At 57.5% G+C, this 25063-nt stretch overlaps 6 protein-coding genes across 6 annotated transcripts in view; 2 read left to right on the forward strand and 4 right to left on the reverse strand.

Moving 5' to 3' along the window:
* The window catches only part of VPS53 (VPS53 subunit of GARP complex), a 51657-nt gene extending 45333 nt beyond the window's left edge, over positions 1-6324 (reverse strand). The window contains exons 1-4 of the mRNA XM_088533061.1: positions 6210-6324; positions 5221-5301; positions 4447-4496; positions 3582-3648 (exon numbers count right to left, since the gene is read on the reverse strand). Coding sequence (XP_088389187.1) covers positions 3582-3648; positions 4447-4496; positions 5221-5301; positions 6210-6293 — 282 coding nt within the window. The 5' untranslated portion in view covers positions 6294-6324. The remainder of the gene's footprint in view (positions 1-3581; positions 3649-4446; positions 4497-5220; positions 5302-6209) is intronic.
* Positions 6325-6705: 381 nt separating this feature from the next.
* TLCD3A (TLC domain containing 3A) lies at positions 6706-10920 on the forward strand. Its single transcript, XM_088533119.1, has 5 exons — positions 6706-6827; positions 7730-7813; positions 9771-9984; positions 10453-10548; positions 10644-10920. The coding sequence occupies exons 1-5, from the start codon at positions 6706-6708 to the stop codon at positions 10911-10913; spliced, it is 786 nt and encodes a 261-aa protein (XP_088389245.1). The 3' UTR covers positions 10914-10920.
* Positions 10921-12208: 1288 nt separating this feature from the next.
* On the reverse strand, positions 12209-15528 carry GEMIN4 (gem nuclear organelle associated protein 4). Its single transcript, XM_088533066.1, has 2 exons — positions 15504-15528; positions 12209-15372 (listed from the first exon to the last, which is right to left on the reverse strand). The coding sequence occupies exons 1-2, from the start codon at positions 15511-15513 to the stop codon at positions 12209-12211; spliced, it is 3174 nt and encodes a 1057-aa protein (XP_088389192.1). The 5' UTR covers positions 15514-15528.
* Positions 15529-16377: 849 nt separating this feature from the next.
* On the reverse strand, positions 16378-21059 carry GLOD4 (glyoxalase domain containing 4). Its single transcript, XM_088533067.1, has 9 exons — positions 20958-21059; positions 20609-20658; positions 20037-20157; positions 18784-18928; positions 18402-18538; positions 17697-17783; positions 17353-17466; positions 17179-17265; positions 16378-16707 (listed from the first exon to the last, which is right to left on the reverse strand). The coding sequence occupies exons 1-9, from the start codon at positions 21045-21047 to the stop codon at positions 16642-16644; spliced, it is 897 nt and encodes a 298-aa protein (XP_088389193.1). The 5' UTR covers positions 21048-21059; the 3' UTR covers positions 16378-16641.
* A 46-nt stretch (positions 21060-21105) lies between these two features.
* MRM3 (mitochondrial rRNA methyltransferase 3) lies at positions 21106-23344 on the forward strand. The gene is made up of 4 exons (XM_088533120.1): positions 21106-21356; positions 21905-22149; positions 22365-22532; positions 22695-23344. Exons 1-4 carry the CDS (start codon positions 21106-21108, stop codon positions 23246-23248), a joined length of 1218 nt encoding a protein of 405 aa, XP_088389246.1. The 3' UTR covers positions 23249-23344.
* A 1196-nt stretch (positions 23345-24540) lies between these two features.
* Positions 24541-25063, reverse strand: part of NXN (nucleoredoxin) — a 37169-nt gene continuing 36646 nt past the window's right edge. Inside the window, exon 8 of the mRNA XM_088533068.1 lies at positions 24541-25022. Within this exon, the coding sequence (XP_088389194.1) occupies positions 24840-25022 (183 nt within the window). The 3' untranslated portion in view covers positions 24541-24839. The remainder of the gene's footprint in view (positions 25023-25063) is intronic.

A 25063-nucleotide genomic window follows, 5' to 3' on the forward strand; every position in this document is an offset into this window, starting at 1 on the left:
TAAATATTATTTCGTGTGTACCTGGGTATGTGATCAGGACAATTTGGGAAAAGGCTTAAGAGCTAGACTAGAGAGAGCTGCTCCTGCAAGCCACACACACTTGTGGGCAACTTGCCTACCAGACTTGCTCACTAACAGTGACCCACAGAAGTGTTATCCTCAACACTGCAAGCACCATGCTGGCCTGGACAGGAGGTTGGATCACAGGGAGGATGATCATGAAGCTGCAAGCAGGACTCTGGACTTGCTAATCCTGGCTCTGCTTTCCAGGGGAGCCTGGAGCGCATGTGGCCGCAGCGTGAACCACCCTTCAGCACCGGCTCCGAGCAGCATTTGGGCAATCTGGGTGGGAGAAGAACGTGCAGACAGTTAGGAGGGAGGCAGGACACGAGGCTGGGCTCAAAGGCAAGGCTGGGCTCAACGGCAAGGCTGGGCTCCCCTCTCCTGGCCGGCGCAGGAGGTGCAGCTCTCGCCAAGGCCGCGAAGCACTCGCTGCTCCTCAGCTGGGAACCCACCTCGCTGGGCTCCCCGGCTACAAAACCCCTTCCCCGCACACCAAGAAACCCGTTAGGGGTCCAGGAACCTCAGTTCATCCTCCAGAAACCTGCCTGGCATCCTCACTTGCCAAAGACGCCACCATAAATGAATCAGGATAGAACAACTCCCATGCCCTTGCACTCGGGTCAGCAGCCTGCAGCAGGTCCCAACCCTTCTGCTGTGCAATTAAAGCCGACAGGAGGTGACAAAGCCAAGGCCGAGTTTCCTCAGCAGCTTCTCCCCTGCACAGTGAATGCTGCTGTCCCCTGCAAGAAGGACAGAAGGGACAACCACTGCTCACGTCCCCAGGCAGCCTCTCCCACCACATCCAAAGGGGGCTGGAGGTGCAGGCGAGCGCGCCGGCCTTGCTCTCACTTCAGCAACAACCTGCTCTATTTACCACCACACCCAGGGGTTCTGCTTGTTCAGGAGGGAAGTCAAAGACGAAGAGGATGTTTATAAAAAAAAAATATATATATTGATTCTTCAGACAAGAATGGTTTTTAGCTGTGCATTTACACAGCCAGGCAATGCTGGCAAATGCCCATTTGTTTGCAGCGTGTGTTGTTGTTGGTAAAGGATGTGATCAAAGGAAAAAAATCTCTTGGAAAATTCCTTCTAGGTCCAATCTTGGAACGTTTACGCAGTGTCTGAGCTCCCACTGACATTCAAGCAGCTGCAACTATTCCTATTCCCTATCTCCAGAGCACACTTGCACACTTTTAGGACAGACTAGAGTATTCTTCTTGGGTCTCAGTGTGTTAAGAGATGCAAATATATTAAAAAACAGGAATGGCTTCTTCAAAAACTCGTTCGCTATGAGTAATGCATGCTACAGGATAGGGACCTCATATAGTAGGAAAGCACTAGACAGAGGAAAAGACATCTTAAAGTTTATTTTGGTGTGTGTGGCTGTTTTAAAGGTTTATTTCAAAGCTATCACAAGAGCTGCTTGCCCCCAGAGCAGGGGGCTGGTGCTAAAGATCAAGGTTTTCCCTCTGCCAGGCTCTCTCCCTCCCCAGCTGCATGCACGATGAAGCAGGAAAAAGGAGCGTGGGGATGACAGGAGCAGCAATTGCTCCCTCCGAGTTTCCCTGTCAGATTCTTGGGTGCCAGATATAAAATGTCACCTCAAACTGAAATGCTACTTAAGCAACCTCCAAGGCTGCAAGACAACCTGTCCTGCTGCCAGCCCCTCCACGCTGCTAAACTGAATGACTCCAGTATTTGAGTAAGTCTGGAAGTGGGGAAAAATTGTTCTGCTTCTGGGACTGCCAGGCCCCAGCACAGAGCCTGTGCACCCGAGGTGTTGGAGGCTTTTCTAAGGGGCAATTCTACCTTGCACAGCAAAGGGAGGAAAAATGAGAGTATTTGCAACTCAGGACAAGGATGCTCAGAAGGTGCCCTTCACTGACACGGCACACGGGCATGTTTAGAGGATTTAACTTGGACAGAATTAACTGGTTCCTTTAGCCAGGCTAAACCAAGGGCTGCACCAACAGATCTGCCTCCCCGTCCTGCAAGCACAGCCGACTTCAGCACTGCTTCTTCCACCTCTCACCACGTTTACGCCTCTGATCTGCAGGTCCCAAAGGCACATGCAGCAATTCTCACCCACAGCCGTTCTTATTCTCCCTTTTTTTGCAGTCTTCTCTGAAATTACCACCCTTGGACGTGTCCCCAGGGAGCACCAGCTTTCCGTGCAGCCGATCACAGACCCAAATTCTCCAGCTCCACTTTCCACTCCCACCTCAGTCTCAGTAATTGCCTCCCCACCCGACTTACCTCATCCCTGCCCAGCAATTACAGAGAGCAGGAGCAGCCAGGCTGCCCTCCTCCCTCATGCCACATCCCCAACACATCCCCTTCAGCAGCAGCACGCACTCAATCACGCCAACACTGAACCAGTTCTGCTGGGAGAGGTCGGCAACCCACGTTTCTGACAGCAACATTGGGGCACAGGTAGACGAAATAGTTCACTCAAGGCCATAGACTCTTTGGCAGAGCTGAGGTTAGAAACACAAAGGTTATTTTCCCCCACCAGGCCCCAGACTCCATGTGTTCTCCTTCAGGGAAGTAAATTCCCCATATCTTTGGGGGTACAAGACTGCAGAAATGAGTCTGTTGGAAGCTGGCCAAATATGAATGTTTTAATCTCTGTCCCTTTTCTGTTCTCTGTGAAACAACAGTGCTTTTCACCACTTCCTGCATAGACTTCATGCCCAAGTTGAACACAACAGATTTTGCATGCAAAAAAACTTAGATTGATGCTTTCCGAGGCAAAGAAAGAGCAGATATACTCTGCTAGTGCAGCGAGGACAGGGAAATGCAAGCAGTCTTGCCAGTAAGGGAATGATTGTCCCTTCCCATCAATGCATTCTTAAATCTAGTAACAGAAACAGAGCACTGGTGGTGCTGAGGAAAGCAGCGAGACAGCTCAGGACATGAATGTTCCTGGTCTAAAACGGAGCAGATGCAGGAAACAGCAGCATCGGGTGATGCTACAACATCTGATAAGGCCGACGCAGCTCCGTGTTCACAAACAGCGTCGCCGCGGCCACGGCGCTCAATACTGTACTCTGAGCATACATATTTGTCAAGCAAAAGACAAACGACAACCTGATTGTTGGATGATTCATGCAAGATGAACTGGCAGGCAGTCATCAGGCTTAGTCACTAATGATGCAGGATATTTCAACAAATGACCTAGTTAAAGGCTAAATATCATTTTATTGATCCTTACTCGGTAGCAAATGTGCTTGTATCTATTTACTGCTGTTTGTTTGTAATTAGCTTCGTGGTGGTGCAACCGTGAGCCTCCTGCTTTTGATTTTTTAAAATCAATTCCTTCTTCACTTCTCTTTGCAGAGGGATCAGAAAGCAAGTTAGAACAGCTGCTCAGTGAGCAGCTCGCGGAGTCCCCAGTGCAAGAGGCAGCAGAAACACCCTGGTAACAACGAGAGCAGGTTTCCAGCTTTCCTCAGCTTAGCAGCACGAGATGAGAACCCTGGCACTGCCCCCAGCGCGGGACGAGACGCACGTACCTGCCTGCCATCCTGCCCCACGTTGGTTTGTCCTCTCACTACGGTTCGGATGTTGTCATCCAGCCTCCTGGAGGGGAGAAGCCACAACGTCAAACTCATTCTCCATATGCCCGACTCGAGCAGTTCCCAGGAATCTCCACAACTTAAGAGACCCAATAATAATAAAAAAGCTGGTGCTGTGAATGCTACAGCCACATCTATTTCTCTCTCTGCAGGACACATCAATACCTTATGTAATTTAAAAATACTGATGCAAAAGTAAAACTTTATTTCCTAATTTAATCAAGGCTTCCTGCATTGCTCTTTTGTTAGCCACTACCTTCAGCTTTTCCTCATCAATTTCAACCTTTATTTCATTTATTACAGCATTGTCTCAGTCTTTTCAGGTTGCTAACACCAGACTGCATACACTATGTCCTGTATATTTACACTTCTACTATACACTGACAATACCAAGAATGACAAAAATACTTAACAAAAGTTCTACAAATGCTAATTTGACTTTAAAAGCAGGTAATCTGGCTGCTGCTAATTTGTTCTGGCTTGTTATTTTCTCAGCCTTCCAACTGCACTACAGTTTGACACTTTTTGGTTCTTAATTTGCATTTCAAAACTCTACTTCACAACCCACCAGCTATGATCTCTGAATGAAACTTATTACACAATAGGGGCAAAACAAAAGTTTATAATGAGGTGCTTTCATCTGCTCCCCATGCTTTGCCTATCAGATTTGATCTTGATTTGGTTGGAAGATGTGGATAGGTTTATTTCAGACGAGCTACAGCAGAAAAACTGTATTTCTGAAGCCTTAGCGAGCAGCTTGGTTGCCGCCATCTGAAAAGCAACAAAATAGAAAAGAATTTACCTTATTTTCAATCTGATTTTGTTCACGACCTCATCGATGTTTGCCAAAGACTAGAATATATAAAAAAATAAAAATTAGAGGGTGAAAAGCTGTATTACAGTACACTTCACCGACAGCCAACACATCCTCACACGTGGCACTTTACAGAAGAGCAGCAGTGCCCTGTACTTAACCAGAACCCGTTGATACAGCTGGGCTTAAACGCAGTGACACGTGTGAGGGAGCCACCCCACAGCGCCCAGTCCTCAGCTGCCAAAACACCCCCTTCCCTAATTGCTCAGTCCAAACCTGCCCTTGGGGCTGAGCAGGGACTCTCAAACCTGTGGCTGGGCACCTCATGGCAGCCCCGTTCGTTACAGCTCCAAAGGAACAGGGCAGCTGAAGCAAAGCTGACTAGGGGCACTGCACATACAGCATTTGCCTTATCCAGCTGAAATCCCTGAGGATTCCCTGGTGTTGAATTCACAACAATGATTCACTCAAGAGTCACGGCAAGTTATGAAATTAATTGCAAGGGAAACCTATATAGGGAAGTATTTTGCTTCTGCGGATCAAAGCAGAACTTTCACTCCAGTAAACGCTTTGGCGCTAAGGAGTCTGCATGACAGTGAATCTCACTAAATATGAATTCAAGAAGTAATTATTGCTATAGACTTACTGCCTGTGCTGCTGTTCAGAAGAAAAGGCTTTGCCACAGGTTTAAACATGGCCTCATTCATCACCACCAGCTCTCCTGTCATGCTAAAGGAGGGCAGACCTGTGAGCACTACCTACCTGCTCAGTGGGAAACAGGGTATTAATGTACTCCACTGCATTGAAGTCTGCTCTGTCCAGGGGGTCTTGGCTGGGAAATACCTACAGAAGGGAAAAAAATAACACAGTTACCAATAGATAAGCTTTGCACAGTCTGTACTACTTTAATTGCTGCAGCACTCGCTTCAGGTCCTGTTCACAAGGATGATTTTAGGGAGTCTGAGCAGAGGGCAGCCAGGCCAGCAGCAGAGGAGCTGCAGCCTCTGGTGGTCTCTGACCTGCTCAAATTGCTGCAGGTGTCACATCGTGTCAGTGCCAGGGGAACACACAAACACACACACACACACACAGAGCTCCCAGCCACAGCCAAAGCGCTCCAGGGAATCTCAAAGGGAATCTCAACACACATTGGCCAATAACTGCGCAGCCCAAACCACGTTGGTGCTTCTGGAGCTGTCTGCAAACGCAAAGCCCTGCTTGGGTTGCGTAAGGGCGGTGGTGAGAGGCACAGGATTTGCTTCTCGCTGCCTTGCAATAGGGAACATGACGATTTAAGAAGCGGTTGTACAAGTTCCCCGGAGAGCTGGGCTTTGCCACGTTCACATGTGCAAAGAAAACATGGAGACAAACAAGATGTGTGGAATGATTCTTCCCGCCCGTGGGCAGAGCGCAGCTGTGCTGCAAACACATTTCACCCGCGCGCAGGGGCTGCTGAAACGACGTTACCGAGCGCGGGCGGCTCTTCCTCCCCGCAGACTGCGGCTCGGCCCACCCTGCCCCGCCGGCGCCGCTGCCAGGGCTGCGGCGCGGGGCGGCTCGGCCCGGCCACCCTGCGGAACCGGCCGCGGCTGCCGCCCCGGCCACCGGGAGCCGCCACTGTGGGAGCCGCGGGGGTTCCGCACCGGAGCGCCACGGCAGCCTGCGGCGGGGCCCGCAGCCCCGCGGGGAGCGCAGGCCGCGGGGCCGGGCGCCCCCGCGGAGCGGCCCCGCTCGGCCCGGCGCCGCCGCACCTGCTCGATGGCCGCCTGCACCGCGGGCGCCAGCTCCAGCGCCGCCTCCAGCCCCGCCGCCAGCTCCGGCTCGTCCTCCTCCATGGCGGCCGCCGCTTCCGGGCCGCGCGGCACGCCGGGAGGCGCGAGAAACGCGCGCCGCCTTCCCCTCGCGCTGGGCGGGGCTTGAGGCGGAGGGGGCGGCGCTTAGCATCAAACGGGGCGTGGCCTAGTAGCAGGAGGCGGCTCTGCCTGGCGGAATAGGGCGGGGCCAAGGCGAGGGGGGCGGGGCTTTGAGACAGATGGGGCGGGGTTATGGTGGCGCGAGGGCGTGTCCTAGCGACGCCAGGGGCGTGTCTTGGCTGCCTGGGGGCGTGGCCCGGTGTTGTCGGGGGCGGGGCCGGCGGTGGCCCCGCCCCCGGGCGCCACCGCCCGGCCGGCCCGCGCGGCGCCCGGCGGCCGCTGCCCCGCGCGCGCCGCCACGTCCGAGCGGCGGCCCCGGCCGCGCGGCGGCCCCATGTGGCGCACGCTGCTCCTCGCCTCCGCCTTCTTCCCGGGGCTCTTCGCGCTCTGCGTGCGCGCGCTGCGCCGCGCCGCCCCGGCATGGAGCCTCACGGAGCGGCTGCTGCTCAGCGGCAGGTAGGGGCGCGCCGCGGGGACGGAGCCGCCCCGGGCGGCAGCGCTGGCGGCAGCGCGGGCTCTGGCGCCGCACATGGGGGTGTCCAGGGCGTGGGAATCACGGGGGTCTGGAGCGCGGATGTGTAGGTGTCCAGAACGGGGACTCGTGGGTGTCCAGAGCCCGGCACGCATGGGGGTGTGGGGATCGGATCCATGGTGTATGGGACCCATGGGTGTCCAAAGCCCCGGATCCACGGGAGGCCAGAGCTGGGACTGACGGATGTCCAGAGCCCAGAACCCACGGGTGTCCTCATGTGGGACCCACGGGTGTCCAGAGCCCGGGATCTGCAAGTATCCCAAGCCCCCATCCCTGGTCCCAAGCCCAACACCCACGGGTGTGGGGCACCCAGACCCACGGCGGTGCTGGACCCCCACCCAGAGCAACCCAATGGTGCAGCCCCCCGCAGCAGCAGCCCATGGGGACAGCCCACGCCACGCTCCTGATGACACCCAGGGACCCCGTGGCGGTGCAGGCCATGCCCACGCCAAGCAGCGACGCATGGGACCCATCTCCCCTCACACGGCAGCACTGGGGAGCGGGGACACTCCAGCGCATCGTTCCCCATTGGGAAAACAGGGGTGACTCACGCCATGTTGGTGACAAGGGGATGCGCGGCTTGGAAACAAAGTCACCGGCTGTCCCTGACGCGCTGTGACCCGGCAGCCCACGCAGAACGTGCCCGAGCCGCTCGCCCCACGTGCCCCGCTCGAGTGGGCACCATTAGGAGGCTCCCGGGCGTGCACGGAGTAGGCGGCTAAGTGCTAACAGCTCCCTTGGCGTCACCGGGCCCGCACCCAGGACACCCTGCCCGGGCCGTGACAGGGCGGCCCCGGCTCTGACCCGCTTCCCCTCCCGCTTCCAGGTTGGTGTCGATGGTCCAAGCGACGATGGCATCGGTCTCGGGAATCACGGTTATCCTGAACTGCAAGAACGTGGTGTATGACAGGTGAGCGCGCGCGAGCGAGGAGAGCGGCCTCGGGCAGCTTGTCGCTGCGGTGCTTTATGTCAAAGGCTTCCACGTACAAGGAGGAGGGAAAAGCACTTCCATATTCCTCTCTCCTCCGCTTTGGTTCAGGATTCGCTGGTGCGCTGGTCACACACCATCGAAAACACAGTGCGATTCCCGCGCTCGCATCCCGCGCTGCTCCGGTTGCAGGGAGCCGAGGGAGCCCCTGGGGCTGCTCCGCAGGGTTGGCGAGCGGGGACAGGGACAACAGCGCTTTGTGGATTGCAGGGGGTCTCTCCACTCAGGTTTTCAATTCCTAACAGCTCACACGGACCCGGTGAGGACCAATTTTAGAGGAACTTTGCCTTTTTCATCCCAAATAGGTTCCAAAGCAGCTCAGAAACAAGAGCGACCAGTAAGAGGTTTGCTCTGAAATCAAAACCACTTCCCCTGTTACTGAACACATCGAAATAAACTGCCCCAAAAGCAGCTCTCAACTGAGCCGCATAGTCGCCTTCATCAGAAGAATTAAAAACACGCAGTAATAGCTGCATGTTGTAGAGGAGCAGAGAAAATGGTAGGCGGGAAGAGCACGGCTTTGCCGAGATGGAATTTGACCGCGACACGGGAATTTAACTCCTCAAGGGAGCGTCGGGGCAGAACGGGGGTGCAGACGAGGCGCCCCGTAACGGGGCGGCCGCGGGGAGCGGCGCGCGGGTTCCCTCGGTTGCGGGTTCCCTCGGTCACAGCTCGCGGGTTCCCTCGGTCGCGCTCGTGCGCGGGTGCCAGATCCCTTATCTCGCGGGAGATAGCGAGCCCTATAAAACCGGCTCCCTGCATTAAGCCCTGGGGAGGTTTTTCCTGCTCTTTTCCATGGAGAGGGGCCTCACGAAGAGCCCTGGGTTTGCAGAGAGAGCCCGGGGCAGCAGCTCGGGTGCTCCTCAGGCCAACAGTCTCCTTCGATCCTGCAGGAATGACGGCAAGACGGAAGGCCGGGAAGCATCACAAAGCTTGCAGAAAAATCTGCCAATTAATTTACTTAGGCAGGGAATCATTATATTGCTGACACTGTAATTGCCCTCCAAAGCCCTGGGCAAGTTTTACAAACACAATAGCCGGTCAGTTCCCCTCCCTGTTTTACATCACATCCACCTTTCTGTCTGAAATAGGAATGTGTACAAAGGAAATTTGCGTGAAATGGCGGGAGAGTGAGAGCGGACGTATTTGGGCCCCGAGCTACGTGTCTTAGAGCAGCAGCTTTTCCATCAATCCCATCTCACGCAGTGTTTTTTAAGGAGCCCGGTGCCCGCGTTCCTGTTGCCTGGGTTGTGCAACCAGGATGCCGACATACTTTGGGAACAGGCAGCTGCGTGCAATTATTTCCCAACAGACAAACGTCTTGCAGGGGTTTAGGGCCTCTATTAAAATCTTTGTCCTTCACCCTCCCAAACACCAGCTGGGCCTCTCCTGAACCCCGCAGTCTCCGGGTGCTTTTCCATCACTGACCAGGCCACGCTGCCTTGTTGGGACGGAAGCAACGTGACAGAGGGGTCTCAGGGTCACAGATTTATTCCTAGCAGGTGTCAGTCTGGGTGTCCCCAGAGGAGATTGCACCTTGCAAAGGCGCAGGGTGAACGCGCGAGCCCAGCAGCCGCGGGGCTAATCAAGATGGTCACGACCGGGCTGTGTTTGTGCGGGCCGGGCCGGCGCCTGGCACGGCGGCCGCGGGGCCGGGCTCACGCTGCAGGGCTCGGCCGCCGTTCCGGACACTGGGATTTAACCTCTCCGGCTTTGCCACCGGCTCGGGCAGCTCTCCCGGGCACCGGCTGGAGAAATGGGGCGCGTGGCCGGGGCGCCGGGGCCACCCCGGAGGAGCCGCTGCTCCGCGGGGTCCCCTCCGCCGCGTCGACGTGCGCGGGGCAGCGGCCGTAGCTCGGCGCGGCGGCTCCTTCCGCAGGCACTGGCTGGCCGTGGAGTACATCTGGGTCCTGGTGCCCTACATGACCTACGACATCTACGTCATGTACCTCTGCCACTGGCACAAGAGCCGCGACCGGGGCGCCGCGGAGGAGAAGCACTCGCTGGCCAGCGTGCGGAGCTTCCTGCTGCAGGAGCGGCTCATGGTGACCCACCACGTCGTCATCCTCCTGGTGCTCACCCCCGTCACCCAGGTAGGGACGCGGCCCTCGGAGGAGCCCCGTGAGGCTTCAAACCAGCAGCCCCGCTGCCCCCTTGGTGCGAGGTGGCCACCCCTGGTGGGTTCCCTGCATGTGTATGGGATGGGGGGTGCAGGACAGATGTCCCTGGGTGTCCTTGTCCCCATCCATGCAGCCACCCGCCCCGAGGCAGGACAGGAATCAGGCAGTGCCACCAGCTCTGATCTGTCCCCTAGAGCTTCCAGCACAGGAGGTTCCCCCCCTGCAGCAAAGCCAAAACGCCAAGCGCTTCCCCCGGGATCATCTCCCACCTTGGCTGTTTCCGGACTGACCTTGGGTGGGTCTCCCCTGGCAAGTGGCCTCCTCCTCTCAGTGCCCACGAGCCCAAGTGCCGCTGACTTTGGGGATCCAAGTCAGCTGGAGCCCAAACACGGAGTGAGGAGCCGGGCAGCACCCCGCGCTCACTGCCCTGCTTCCCCGCAGCACTTCAGGGGCGAGCTGGGAGACTTCTTCGTGGGCTGCATCTTCATGGCAGAGCTGAGCACTCCCTTTGTGTCGCTGGGCAAAATCCTCATGCAGGTACGTGAGGAGGGAGCAGGCTGGTGTCAGCGGCTCTCCTGGGCTCCCATTCCATGCCCTGCACTCACAGCGCGGCCTCCGTCTTCCTTCCCCAGCTCCAAATGCAGGACACGCTCCTGCACAAGGTGAACGGGATCCTCCTCCTGGTGACCTTCTTCCTCTGCCGCATCCTGCTCTTCCCGTTCATGTACGCGGCCTACGCGAGGCAGGTGGGAATTCCCGTGTACCTGGTGCCTTTCCGCATCCCCCTGCACTGCAACATCGCCAACGCCTCCCTCATCGCCCCGCAGCTCCACTGGTTCCGGCTCATCTGCCGCAAGGCCGCCCGCCTCTACAGCCGCCCGCGCGCCGCCAAGGGCCGGTAACGGCGGGCAGGGGCGGCCGGGGCGGCCTCGCTGCCCTCCCGGTGCCCTCCCGGGAGCGGCGGGTTTGGAGCACCCGGCCGGGACTTTCCTTCCGTATCTCTCCAGCGCCGCGTGTCCTTCCACGCGCGGGAGGCGCGGGGCCAGCGAGGAGGAGCCATGTCCGTGCGCGGCGCGGTGTTCCCGCCGGGATGCGGCACGGCGGGGCCTGCAGCCCTCGCGGCTCCTGCTGCCGCCGGGAGCATCCAAACGCGGGGAGGCGTCTGGCGACGGCCACCCCGGGGCAGGGAAGGCTCCAGGGCTCCCGGCGGGATCAGGGAACGGTCGCAGCAGCGTGGAGAGCAGCGTGGACAGGGCAGGGAGCTGGCACCGAAGGCAGGAGGGGCACGGGGGGCTCAGCCCCATCTCACCCACCAGTGGGGCAGCACGAGAGCCCGGCGGGGCAGGAGGGGCGGCTTTCACCCCCTGCCCTCGCTGCAGCTGCCCCATGGCCCCTAGTTGTATCTGAAGCCGGCCCTGCTCCCCTGCCAGCAGCACCTGAGGCCCAGGGTGGGATTAACCAGTGTGGAATTAAGTGGGGTGGGATTAACTAGCGTAGAATTAAGTGGGGTGGGATTAACTATCACAGGATTAAGCAGGGTGGGATTAAGCGGGGTGGGCTCATATGACCCACAATGCAGCAATTCCCTCCCGGGGTGAGTTTCTCATCTGTATAAAAGCTACAAAACGATGGCTGAAAGGTGCTTCGCTCGGGTAGAGCCCTTCCCCTCCTCTGGTGACAGATCCCGCTCCAGCCACCGTCCCAGGACAGGAGCAGCCCCTGCTCGCTGTCTCCTGCACGTCCTGCAGCTTTCCCTAGCAGTCCTGTGTGTTCTGCACAGAGGGACCACGCAAAGGCCACCGAGGCCTTGCTGTTTGCACCAACACTGCCCTCGTTACTGCTGCACCTGGCGCCAGGTTTAATAAAGACCTCTCTGCAGAGCCGCCCCGCACGCCGCTTCTCCCACACGCCGCTCGTGCCGGGATCCGGGATGCGGCCACGGCGTCGCCGCCCGCTCCGGGCGGATGTCACCCGTGGGGGCAGCCACAGGGACGTGACACAGCGGGTGGCGGCAGCTGCAGGTCAGCAAGAGCCGCGTCCGTGGGGATTCCCGATGGGAAAGCGGAGCAGCCGCAGCGCCAGGTGGGGAGGAAACACTGCAAAGGAGGGAAATAAGTTCCAAAGAGGGAGCAAAAAAAAAAAGATAGGGTTTATTATTATGGATCTTACAGCTCTCCGGGTGCCGCGCGCTGCCTGCCTATGCCCCCAGCTTGGCCAGCTTGTGCAGCAGGGTGCCCCGCAGCTCCTTGTCGGCCACGTTGTCCGTGACGCTCTCCAGGAAATGCCTCTCGTTGGCCCTGCGCAGCGCGTGGCAGGGGGCCGCGTCGGCGCCGCTGAAGGCCTCGTAGCGCGAGAGCGCCTCGAGCGCCAGCACGGCCAGGCCCTCGCTGCGGCCGCCGTGCGGCAGCATGCTGGCCACGTGCAGCACGTGGCAGAAGAGCTGCACGCACACGAAGGCCGGCTCCTGCGCGGCCGCCGCGTCGGCCCGCGCCGGGGGGCTCTTGAGAGAGGCCAGCAGCTCCGAGAGGCTGCCGCAGTAGAGCTGCGCCACGTGGAGCCAGGCGGGCGCCGGCAGCCACGCGGAGCAGCTGGAGCTGCACAGGAGCTGGAAGCCGCGCAGGAGGAGCACGGAGAGCTGCAGGCAGCGCGCGAAGGGCCGCAGGTCGAGCAGGGGCAGGTACTGGACGTACTCCAGCGTGTAGGGCACGTGCAGGACTTGCCTCTGCAGCAGGCTCTGCGCCACGCGCACCAGCCGCGTCCACTCGCCGGGGCTGCACCAGGGCAGCACCTGGACGAGGGCCACCAGGAAGCCCTTGCTGAAGAGGTTCACGTCCTCGGGGCTGTCGGCGTCGAGCGCGAGCAGCGCGAGCATGGTGTCCGCGAGCGCCGCGGACACGCAGCAGCACTCCAGCCACGCCAGCAGCCCGCTGCCCGGCCCGTACGCCGGCGAGGCCCGCGGCGTCCACGCGTCCTCCGGGAGCCTGCAGACCTCAAACAGCGTCTCCGGGGCCTCGTTCTTGAAGTGGTCTCCAAAAAGCGGCTTCAGTCGCAGACCGACGGTCCAGTCCAGCGATGCCACCTTCCTGTGAAGCCAAGCCAGCGACTGGACCCACACGTCAGGGGAGGGGGCGACCTCCGGCCTCAGCACCTCGCAGAGCTGCGAGAGGGTGTCCACCACCAGGTCCTTGGTGTGCAGCGAGGGGAAGCACTGCTCCTCGGGCAGGTGCCAGTACCTCGTGTAGCCATCCAGGAGCCTGCAGAGGCTGAGGAGGAGCGGGAACGGGTGGCAGGACTTGATCCAGTGCTCTCCTGGATGGGCCTGCATGCTCAGAAGCTGACTGAGGAGCTGGAGGCTCAGCTCAATCTGAGCGCAGTCCGATCGCAGACAGGGAAGGATAAAGGTTCTAGTCACCTCTGCGGGTGACACGAGGGGAGCCGCCGAGCTTGGCTGCAGGAGAAAGGCCAAGAACTCGAGGAACTGCTCCTCCTCCCGCGCAGTGGAGAGCTTCCCCCACACAGCCTCCTGCAGACACCTGAGCACCAGGCTGCGCGGCCGGCCCGGATCGTCGTGCGTCTCCAGGAAGCTCAGCGCCGGGAAGGAGCAGAGGATCTGCGCGAGGAACTGGTGCGTTCCCAGGTTGACAACAGCCAGACTACAGACCTTCTTCACGGTGGCCTCGGGGTGCAGCAGGGTGAGCCTGGCCACCGAAGCCACGGCCTTGGACAGGCCTTGGTCGGAAACGCTCTGTGTGATCTGGTTGAAGGCCACGTTCAGCTCCTCCTGGAAGCCCTCCATGACCAGCTGCAAGCTGAGGGACAGCCCTGGACCGCCCCAGGAGGCCAGGACCCCTGAGAGCACTTTGTTCTTGTCGGTTAGCGAGAGCTCGGTGTAACACTCCAGGATGGCTTTGGTCACCTGCTTCTGCAGCTCTTGGTCCTCTCTGTCTTGGGAGGACGCAGTAAAGTTCACCACGGTCTCCAGCAGCTTCAGCACAAGCTCTGGTTTCTGGAAGAGAGCTTTGTTTTTCACAAGGCAGTCAACCCAGTCCTTCGAAAAGGCCCAGGTGTGTTCGGAAGCAAAGACGGAGCACAGCTCCATGTGCCGGTCCAGCTTCCGCTCAATGATGGTCATGGCAACTGAAGAGACGAGGCTGGCGTCCGAATCCCTGCTCTTCAGGCTGGCGCTGGTCTTCTCCAGAAAGCGCTCGATGATCTGCGTCAGCTCTAACACGACGACCTTCTTGTCCTCGCTCAGGTCCCTGGTGTCCGTGACGCAGGCCAGGCTCTTCCCCAAGGCGGTGAGAGCATCGAGGAGCCGGTAGCTCTGGTAGCAGAGCTCCTCGGAGCTGTTCAGGGCGCCCTGCAGCTCCTCTCCCCACGCGTGCAGCAAGTTGCGGAGCAAGGACAAGCCAGCAAAGAGCTCCTCATCGGAGAGCCTGGCCACGGACAGGAGGCTCATGCTCCTCTCGGCTTCCCTCACCTTCTCGTCCAGGCCTCTCTGGTGGTAGCGGCTCTCGGCGTCGCTGTTCCAGAGGCTGACGACGGAGCAGACCTTGTGCAGGTACTCGGCCACGGGGAGGGCGCTGCCCTGCGGCTCCAGCTCGGCGAACACGCGGAGCAGCTCGGCCAGGTTGGCCAAGGCGTAGCACTTCATGCGGGGCAGCGCGATGCTCCGCTGGGTCTGCTCCAGCCCCTCTATGAGCACCATGGGCAGGCTGGCGGCAGCAGGGCCGCCCGGCCCGGACACGGGGTCGCTCTTGAACCTCTTGGGCGGCTGCAGCCCCTCGTCCGGGGCGGGCTGGGTGCCGTGCTGGCGGATGAGGGCGCCGAACGTCGAGGCCGTCGCGTCCTCCTGCTCCTCCCTGTGCTTCATCACCTCCCACCACACGTCCAGGAAGAAGCTGACGTCCGCGGGGGACGTCTCGCTGGCCACGTACTCCACGAGGCGCCGCAGCTCTGCCCGGCGCAGCTCGCGGGGCAGCGCCAGCAGCAGCTGCACGAAGAGCCGCGGCGCGTTGAGGGCCTTGGCCAGCTCGAAGAGGACCGTGTGGTTGATGTCGGGGATCATGCGGCCCACGGAGAAGAAGGCGTCCTCGCGCCAGCCCTGGTCCAGCGAGGCGGGCGGCGGGCCGGGCAGCAGCACCTTGGCCCAGACCACGGCCACCGCCTGCTGCTTCCAGAGGCCGGGCGGCGGCGCGGGGCGGCGGGCGCCGATCTCGCGCAGGGCGTCGGCGATGGGCGGCCCCACGAGGGGCCAGTCGGCCTTGCGCAGCTCCCGGAGCGGCCGCGGCTGGAGGAGCTTGGCGGCCAGCAGGAAGCCGCCGTGCAGGATCGCCATCTCCTCGCACACGCCCCACGGCCCTGCGCCACAAACACACCGCGCACCGTTACCTCAGGCGCGAGCGAGCCGCGCCGCGCCGAACCGCGCCGAGCCGAACCGAACCGAGCCGAACCGCGCCAGAGCGGACGGAACCGCGCCGCCCGGCACCCACCTGCCTCCATGGCGGCCCGCGCAGCCCGCGCCGCCGCCGCGCTCTGTGACGACAGCGCGGCCGCCCCGCGCGCCGCAGCGGCCCCTGGCGGCACGGGGGGGAGGCGCCACGGCCACGGCCCCGCCCCTCCACCCAGACCCCGCCCCTCCACCCAGACCCCACGGCCCTCAGACCCCGCCCCACCGCCCCAGACCCCGCCCCTCCACCCAGACCCCCCACGGCCCTCAGACCCCGCCCCCCGTGCCGGCCCCGCCGTCCCCGCCCCTGGCCCCGCCCATCCACCCTGGCCCCGCCCCATTCCACCCCCGCCCCTCTCATTCCAATACCAATAACCTCATACTAATAATTCCAATAATCTCCCCATTCTAACGGCACTAGCCCTTCACTAGCCACTAAGCTCCAGCGGCCTCTGCTGTCAGTTCCAGCACTGGTGACAAGCCCAAGAGGAAAACTTCCCCCTTACACTATCCAGCACACTTAACGGAAGCAGCGCAGGCCTTTTCCATGTCATACTTTTATTTTACTCTCGCGTTCACATCATGCCTGAGAAGCGATTAATTGAGAAGAGCAGTAAATGAATTTCATTTCACGCCCCAACTTAATTCTTTGCTGAATATTTGAACACAACCAAATAATTAGCCCCCCTACTTTTCAATTAACTTTAATACCTTTGTTTCAATGCACTGTAAATGCACTTCTGGTGACGCTAAACAGGAAAACTGCAGAAGTTGTTATTCTCTATGGACCACGGCAGAGGCCTAACCGAGGACAGCGGCTCAGCCTGGTGACAACTGCAACAGAGCTGCAGCAGAGTTGGACAGAATTTCAAGTAATGAAATGTATGAATAGAGAAATGTAAGAGTTTCCTCACCTGTTAACTCTTGACTCCTAATTTTGAAGCCACAAGCTCAAATTATTCCCTCCTGAACAACCCATTTTTTCACCCGCATCTGAAGGAGCAGGTGGCATTTACCCAAAAGGAGACATTAGCACTAAGAGAAACAAGCTCAACCCCGCACCCAGCACGCGACATTGCACCAGCCTCAGGCTGACAGGGGTGACACGACACGTTGCACGTTACAGACATTCCCTTGAGTGGGAATCAAGGCATGAATGATCAGACACGACTTTTCTCCACCTAAGCAGAAGCCTTCTTCATGTTTTTCTCAGCAAACCATTTGTCACTCTCATCTGCAGCCATGGCCTGCGGAAAGAAAAACGTTCATATTTGGATGAGGAGCCGACCCAGGCAAACATCTGGCTGCAGATGTTCACCGGCCCACACCACAAACACGGGCAGCATCCCCATGATCAATCCAGTTCTGAAGCAAGCTGTCCTGCTGAAGAAAACTCCTGGCTCTGCCAGTGCCCCTCTGTGTTGTGAGCTGACAAATTATTGTCCACACCAAAACTTGCACCAATTTGTTTTTGACACATCCACCAAGACACAACCATCTGGCTGCCCTGTTGGCTGGAAAACTCCAGCCAGGACAGAGAAGTGAACTTTAAAAATTGATTTGCTTTTCCCAGCACAAAAACAGACTGAGATAAACATGATTTGCTTCTTTGAAAAACTCCATTTGAGACTACAGAGGAAAAATTGGAATTGGAAAAAAAAATCTATTAGTTGTCTAACTAATCAGACAAAAACTAATACACAGACAGTGTTACTTACATCATCCAACAATTTGTCACCGTTAGGATCCACCTTGGACAGATCTCGAAATGCTTCATCTCCAACAAAGCAGATTTCATGGCCATCCTAAAGCAAATTCGACAGCAGAGTAAGTTAGATGGCTCAGAGAGAGAAATTTAAGTCCAATCAGTCAGTACTGCCAGTATCACTCACAGGATCTGCCAAAATAATCACTTGTACTGTGGCTTTGCCAGGTGTGTCCAAGCTAACCAGAGGTGTTAAAATTTTCTGATTCTCCTTTTTCATCAGTGCTTCAATGTTTGGCAACTGAAAGAGAAAAGAAACGAGATCAACCCTAGTGAGATGCAGATCAGACGCATTCAGGTTGTTCCTATTTACAGTTTCCTGCTGGCCCGTTTTTCCATTGAATACTCATTGCAAAAGACATCTGTTCAGTTTTACTTTGTTTACCTCTCAGATATTTCGTTAATGCTAGAAATAAACATTCTAGCAGCCAGGTGGCCAAATGAGAGGGGTAGAGGAGAAGGAAGCTCTACCTCTTCCTTGGCGCAGGAAAAGGCAATGCGCCCAAATGCTGTCCCGTGATCCACCGCTCCTCCAACCTGCTTCAACTCCAGCTTACACTGAAAAAGAAGAACAGTCCGACTCGTGAGGACACGTTCTCAGGGCTACACTCACTCCAGTTTTCACAATGCTGATAATTTCAACATCACCCACACGCACATTTACCAATGAGTTAGCACTACCATGGTTAAAGAAAGGAAATTAAGGGGACGCAAGGAAGTTAAGGGCAGGCAAGCATCCACATACAAAAACAACCCAAAGCAGGAAGGACTGAGAATTTTTCACAGTTCTAGTCTTTCCTTGGAAAATATTGAACAAATAGGCTCACAAATATGTTCACACAAACATCTCAGTGAAACTGTTAACTTATAACACTGATTTTTATTTGCATGAACGTTCTGGGCAGTAACTCACAGAATACAAAATTATTTTAGCAAAATATTTAAAATGCAAACCCAGGAGCATTAACACATTTGAGAATCTCTTCCCTTGCAAAATGTAAAATATAAGATAGAAGCGGGATGCACCAATAAAAACTAATATTGAGAATAACAGAGAAACACTTCCTTTTATCAAGAGCTTTTTTCCTTTAAGATTTTGTTCCCATGAATAAGAAGTTTCTATCATGAAAGGCAGCACTTCCAGATCAGAATTGGAAAGTTTTCTTTGAGACTAACCTGGTTATCTGCATAGCCCAGCAAAATTCTTTGCTTTTCCTCATCCTTCTCATATATTTTCATCCCAAGCAAATTAGACCAGTAATTAATAGACTTCTGCAGATCAGAGACGCCCAAAGTTACTTTTAGCACAGGATCTATAAGATTGCAGTAATTTCATATTAGTTACAATTGCAATAATTTCATATTAGTTACAATTTTTTAACATGTTGTTTTACATTTTTGAGAAGAATATAAAAGCAACAAGGAAACAAAACAGTAACATGCTCCTGTTTCATAAATTGTCACAAACCAAATGCACAGCCAATACTAATATTCCAGCTGCAGACCTCTTTAAAGCACAAGTAAGAGCAAGCTGAAAGTAAAACTCCATTTATTTTACCTTGCTTTAGTTGTTCCTTGTCTTCCAGGTAGAACTTGTATCCTCCCGGGGCTTCAGTTTCAAATATACCAGAGGCCACTTCACTGAGGGGCCACCCCAGCCTCCTTGCGTTGCTTACAGCGTGGCTGGACACCAGCGTTATGCCCTGGCAAGAACAGAAAAGACCTGTACAAAATACGTGCTGCAAAGATGGCCCAGGAGCCTCTCTTGGCCAGCCTGCACTATCAGTCTCTCCCGTTTACATGCATCACCACGGAAATCTCCATCTTCCTCTCCCTCGCCCAGGCCACAGGAGCCATCATCGTTGCTCCAAACTGGGATCGGGATCAAGATCTGACCCCCGGCCAGGGTGGATGGAGGGCAGGTCCTGCCTTGTTAAACAACCTGCCTCTATTTATGAGGATTAAGCAAACTCCTGGCTGTTCTATCACAGTTGGCAGACATTCACAGCTCTCTGTCAGCTCCTTGACACCTCTCAAAGTAGGGAAAGAAAATGAGACTATGGGAATATAAGATTACATAAAATCATAGAAAAAAAGTCATTAGATCCTCACTGCCTATCAGCTAATGAATACTGTTTCCTAGTCCAGACCTTGACCCCGGACGTAACTCTGGACCTTGACCCTGGACCTCAGTCCGGACATTGAGTTCGGACTTTGAGTCCAGACCTGACCATGAACCTTGACTCCAAACTGAACCTGCACCTGAACCCAGACCTTGATTCCGGACCTGACCATGGACCTTGACTCCAGACTTTGACACAAGAGCTGACTTCGGACATTAACCCCAAACCTGACTCCGAACCTGACTCCAGAACTGACCTCGGACCTTTACTCCAGACCTGACTCCGGACCTGACTGTGGACCTTGACTCCAGATCTGACTACAGACCTTGACTCTAGAGCCTGACTCTGCACCTGACCCTGGACTTTGACTCTAAACCTGACGCCAGACCTTGATCCCGGACCTTGACTCCAGACTTGAGTCCGGACCTTGACCTTGGACCTTGACTCCAGATCAGACTCCGGACCTGACCCCGGACCCTGATCTCAGACCTTGACCACGGACCTTGATTCAGGACCTGACTCCCGACTTTGACCCCACACCTGAGCCCGGACCTTGACCCCGGACCTGACTCCAGACCTGAGCCCTTCTTGGTTTCTTAAGTGCACACAAAGCTGCTCTACTTTCTGTTCTTCCAACTTGGACAGAATGACGCAAATAAATAAGGATCATTTTAAGCATGGCACTTACCAGAAAGTCATTGCCAAGTCGATACTCTCCAATTCCATAATTGTAAGTCAACTCTGCCACAAAGTGACTGTCTTCTGGTCCATAGCCCACCATTGTTTTACTCCATTTTCCGTCATAAGGCCTAAGACAACCAGAGTTTTGTGTAACAAATATTAGAAATAAACCTCAAAAACTGCAAGTGTTTGTGTCTGAAGATGAGAATCGCGTTTCTAGAATAGATTTAAGCTGTGGCTAAGCCAGCAACCTCTCCATTAAACAGGAGCTGGGGCTTACAAGAACTTACAATGTCGGGTAAAAGACTTTTTCCTATCAGTCACTCGCTCTGCTCTTAGTTTGACAACCACAGTTATCATAACTGATAAAAAAAAATCTTTACCCACTTCTTGCCCGAGCGCATATGAAGAAGGCAAGGTGCTCCCTAGCTAAACTTATACGAGCAATTCCTTGTTACAAAGCAGGAAAACTAAGAAAGCTCCCCAACCTACCCACGGGACAACCGCGTAGGAACGGTTACAACCGCGGGGCGTCTTATGAAAATCCAGGAATTAGGGAAAGGGAACTGCAGTGCTTACCCATTGCAGGTGGCCTTGCAGCCTTCGTCAAACTCCTCATGTCTTAGAACCTGCAGAATTAAACATAGGGGGAAAATAATAACAGTAAAAAAACAATTTTTCCCTTTATATATATATATATATATATATATATATATATATATATATAAACAATTAAAATATTAAAAATTAACTTTATTTGTTTAATATTAAATATATATATATATATTAGAAAAAGATAAAAACAGAAACGCGTCTGACACTGATTACTTGTTTGCAGCGCCCGCCGCAGCGCCGCCTTCTCACGCCCTCAGCAGCCGCCGCCCCGGTCGCCTCAGGCCCCCCCGGTCGCCCCGGTCGCCCCGCGCACCCTCATGCCCAGCAGGTCGCGGAAGAAGCGCGCGCAGCGGCCGCGCTCGCCCACTTTGAAGACGAAGTGGAGCGCGCGCCGCGGCGCCATCTCCGCGTCCCGCCGCCCGCGGCCGCGCCGGGCGATGACGCGCGCGGCGGCGCCCAAGATGGCGGCGCTGGCGCGGCGGGCGCCGCTGCTGCTGCGGCTCGCGGGGCCGCCCGAGGCGGCCGTGGGGCGGCGCGGGGCGCGCGCGCTGCGGCGGAGCCCGCTGCGGGTGCTGCCCCCGCGCAGCGAGCGGGAGGCGGCGGCACCGGCGCCGCGGGAGCCCCCTGCGCCGCCGCCGCCGGCTGTGGAGAGGCGCCAGGCCGGGCAGGGGCTGTGGTACGAGAAGGCGGCGGCCGGGGACAAGAGGCTGGGGTGAGCGCGGGGACCGGAGGCTGGGGAGAACGGGAGGCTGGAGGTGACCGGAGGCTGGGGTGAGCACGGGGACCGGGGACAGGAGGCTGGGGAGAACGGGAGGCTGGAGGTGACCGGAGGCTGGAGTGAGCACGGGGGCCAGGGACAGGAGGCTGAGAGCGGCCCAGGGATCAGGGACAGGAGGCTGAGAAGAGTTGGAGGCTGCAGGGAACAGAGGCTGGGGTGAAAGCAGGGACCGGGAACTGGAGGCTGTAGGTGACAGGAGGCTGGGGAGAACTGGGGGCTGGAGGTGACAGGAAGCTGAGGGGAGCGTGGGGACTGGGAACAGGAGGCTGAGAGGAGCATGGGGACCAAGGACAAGAGGCTGAGAAGAAATGGAGGCTGCAGGGGACAGGAGGCTGCAGGGGACAGGAGGTTGTGAGCAGGTGGAGGCTGCAGGGGACAGGAGGCTGCACGGGACAGGAGGTTGGAACTGGACCTTTGCGCGTGGTGGCGACGCGCAGCCATCATTAATGCCACTTTCATTTCCTCTTGCCTCTCTTCTCCAGAAGAGTGGTGACCGTGGCCAAGTCGCGCAAGTTCCGGGAGCAGCACGGCAAGGTGCTGCTGGAGGGGCCGCGGCTCATCCGGGACGCGCTGGAGGCCGGCGCCGCGCTGCGCACGCTCTTCTTCAGCACCGTGGAGCACCTCAAGGCGCTGCCCGAGGCCAAGCTGAAAGGCGCCGACTTGGTCAAGGTGAAGTTTGAAGACGTTAAGAGCTGGTCTGACCTCGTCACTCCTCAGGGGCTTCTAGGTAAGATGCCATAGAGGTGGTCACAGACCTGCTCAAAGCGACCCTTTTTAACACTCACGCTGGGACACAGTGTCAAAGTCTTAGTGGACGGTTCAGTAGCACCTTCCTCATGCTTCCTCTCCATCCTTACGGTGGAGCTGGGACCAAGTAAAGCAGCATCATCCCTCTCCTTGGGATGTAGGAGGCAGAACCCTCTTGGCACTTTGTCTCCTCAGGGATCTTTTCCAAGCCTGACTATGCCAAGATGGCCTGTCCTGCGGCTCAGCTAACCAGCGCGCTGCCAATGGTCCTAATCTGCGACAACATCCGAGATCCAGGAAACCTGGGGACTATTCTGAGATCTGCAGCTGGAGCAGGCTGTGAAAAAGTGCTGCTCACCAAAGGTAGGAGCCTTTTGGTAGGGAAAAGGGAGTTGTCTGATAAGTCTGGGGGAAGGCAGAGAGTAAGAGGTGCCAGGGTGCTGCTCAGAGCCTCGGCTGCAGCCTCTGCAGGATGTGTGTTTGCTGGAGCAGCTGCACTCACCTTCTCCTTCCCTCCTGTCTCAGGCTGCGTGGACCCCTGGGAGCCCAAGGTGCTCCGTGCCGGGATGGGCGCTCACTTCCGAGTGCCCATCATCGCCAACCTGGACTGGGAGTCGCTTCCCAAGGAGCTTCCTGAGGGCGCCCGGGTCTGCGTGGCCGACAACAGAGACGCCGGCGCGCGGATGGAGCCGGAGCCCACGGCGGGGAGCGCGGGCGGCTACGCGGCAGCTCCTGGCACCGTGAAAGCCAAGCCCAAGGCTCGTCCCGCGGAGGGCGAGGACGAGGAGGGGACGGGAGGCGCCGGCACCGCGGCGCTCGCGGCGCAGTGTTACTACGAGAGCTGGGCGCGGGCGCCCGTGGCCGTGGTGGTCGGCGGGGAGACGCAGGGCGTGAGCGCCGGCGCGCTCCGCCTGGCCGCCAGCACCGGGGGCAAGAGACTGGTGATCCCCGTGGCGCCAGGCGTGGACAGCCTCAACTCCGCCATAGCCGCCGGCATCGTCCTGTTCGAGGGGAAGCGGCAGCTGGGCAGGAGCCAGCAGCGAGAAGACGAAAGGCAGCAGTTCCCTGCGGTGGGTTGAGCTGCTGCGATCGGGGTGCTGGAAACGGCATCTCTGCCCTTGTGGCGTCCTGCAGGAGTTAATAAAGGAGCAGCCGGGGCTGTTTTGTTTGCACTGTTGTGCGTGTTAAATAGCTCTGACCGCGGCGGAGCTTCCTGGGGCCCCGTAGCACTGGTGGGAACCGCTGCTCTCGGGGCTGCGGGAAGGAGCGGAGCCGGAGCAGAGCTCCCAGAGCTGCTCCGTGATGCTACCGCGCAGGGAGACGCTGCCTCCCGACCGGGGGCTCCTCTCACCCTGCAGCCTCCAGGGAGGCCTGGAGGAGGCTCACGAGGACTCAACAGTGCCGCCCTCGCATCAGCCCAGGCACACGCAGCTCCGGCCCTGGCTCTCCGGGAGCCCGACCGTGGTGGCCACTGGGGATTACGGGATTCTCCCTGTTAAGCCCAAGCCCAGCTCCAAACGCTGCGGCCCGTGCGGCTCCAGCCTCCCCGTCCTCATCTACAACGCCACGGAGCAGCCGCTCTGCACCGACACCGACCCCCTGCTGCAGCCGGGGCTGCTCCCTGCAGGCCGGGAGGCTCCTCTTCCTCCCGGGAAGCTCCTCTTCCTCACACGGCTCTTGCACAGGCTCCCTCCACCCTGGCCAGGCAGCACACGGCAATTGGCACCTCCGAGAACTAGGTTATTAGAACAGTTTTATTACAAAGTCCAATCACCATGTACAGTTTTTACAATGTCACTGTGGGGGGCTCGGCTGTGCTGCTCGGGTTAGGGAGCGGAGAGGGATCTCGTTTCTTTTTAAAGAACAGCACCATTAACGTTGGGTTTGGGACACACCTACGAAAGAACAGCTCCATCGACTAACATAGAGGCAGGGACAATTCCTAGCGGAGAGACGGGATAAAGGGCCAGGAGGGACGAGGACGAGGGTGGGATGGGGAGGGGAGGGCAGGGCAGCCCGCCCTGGTTCCCCCTCCCAGCCCAGGGAGCCGGGGAGGGGGATTTCACCCACCGCGTGCGGCCAGCGCTGCCTCCGCAACAGGGGAAACGGGAAAACGACCCAGGAAGCTCCCCCGAGGGGCAGGACGCGCACGGCTGCAGTTCATCTTTCAGAGGGCATCAGCAGTTAAGACTTTGGCTTGGCCTTGTTGGGGCACTCGAACAGGAAGGGAAGGTGGGCGAGGGCCAAAGGGGACAGTTTCCTTATTGCTTCCTTGGAGTAGTTTAGTCTGCAAGGGTTGGAGGAGAGGAAAGGAGAAGAAAAGAGCCCCGAGAACCCCGTCCACCGCCTGATGCGTACGCTGGGAAGAACACCATGCGAGAAGGTTTGCCTGCTAGCTAGTGCCGTGTATAAAATAACAATACGGGAACAGTTCTGGCCTGGTTATTAGAGAATATATCACCATGAAGCACAAGCGCTGTCTCCAAACGCCAACGACTCCCTGCTGAAAGTGCATCTCAAGGAGTTTGCTTAGGAGAAGGATTCACTGCGTAAAACAAGGCACCACAAGAAGGTTGGATACTGGGTCGGGCGTGAGAACACGCTGGAGAATCCACGAGCGGCAGGAGAGAGAGCTAGTTTTAAATAACGTCTGTGGGCGCGGAAAGCCCCCTAGATGGGCTCGGGTTTTAGCTTGTCTGCTAGAAAGTCGCTCACAAAGGCTTCCACGATCTCCGGCGTGATCTCCTCCACATCCATCACATACTTGGCCCTGGCGGACATGTCGAGAATGGTGAGCAGGGGCGCAGCCTCGGGCAGGTTGGTGTAATCCCGCAGCGAGTCGGTCATGTCATCCTGGAGACCCAAGGGAAGGAGAGAGAAAACCCATGAGCGGA

The sequence above is a fragment of the Tinamus guttatus genome, unplaced genomic scaffold (genome assembly GCF_059628265.1).
Source record: "Tinamus guttatus ecotype Peru unplaced genomic scaffold, ASM5962826v1 Tinamus_guttatus_pri_ptg000480l, whole genome shotgun sequence".
NCBI classification, from domain to species: Eukaryota; Metazoa; Chordata; class Aves; order Tinamiformes; family Tinamidae; genus Tinamus; species Tinamus guttatus.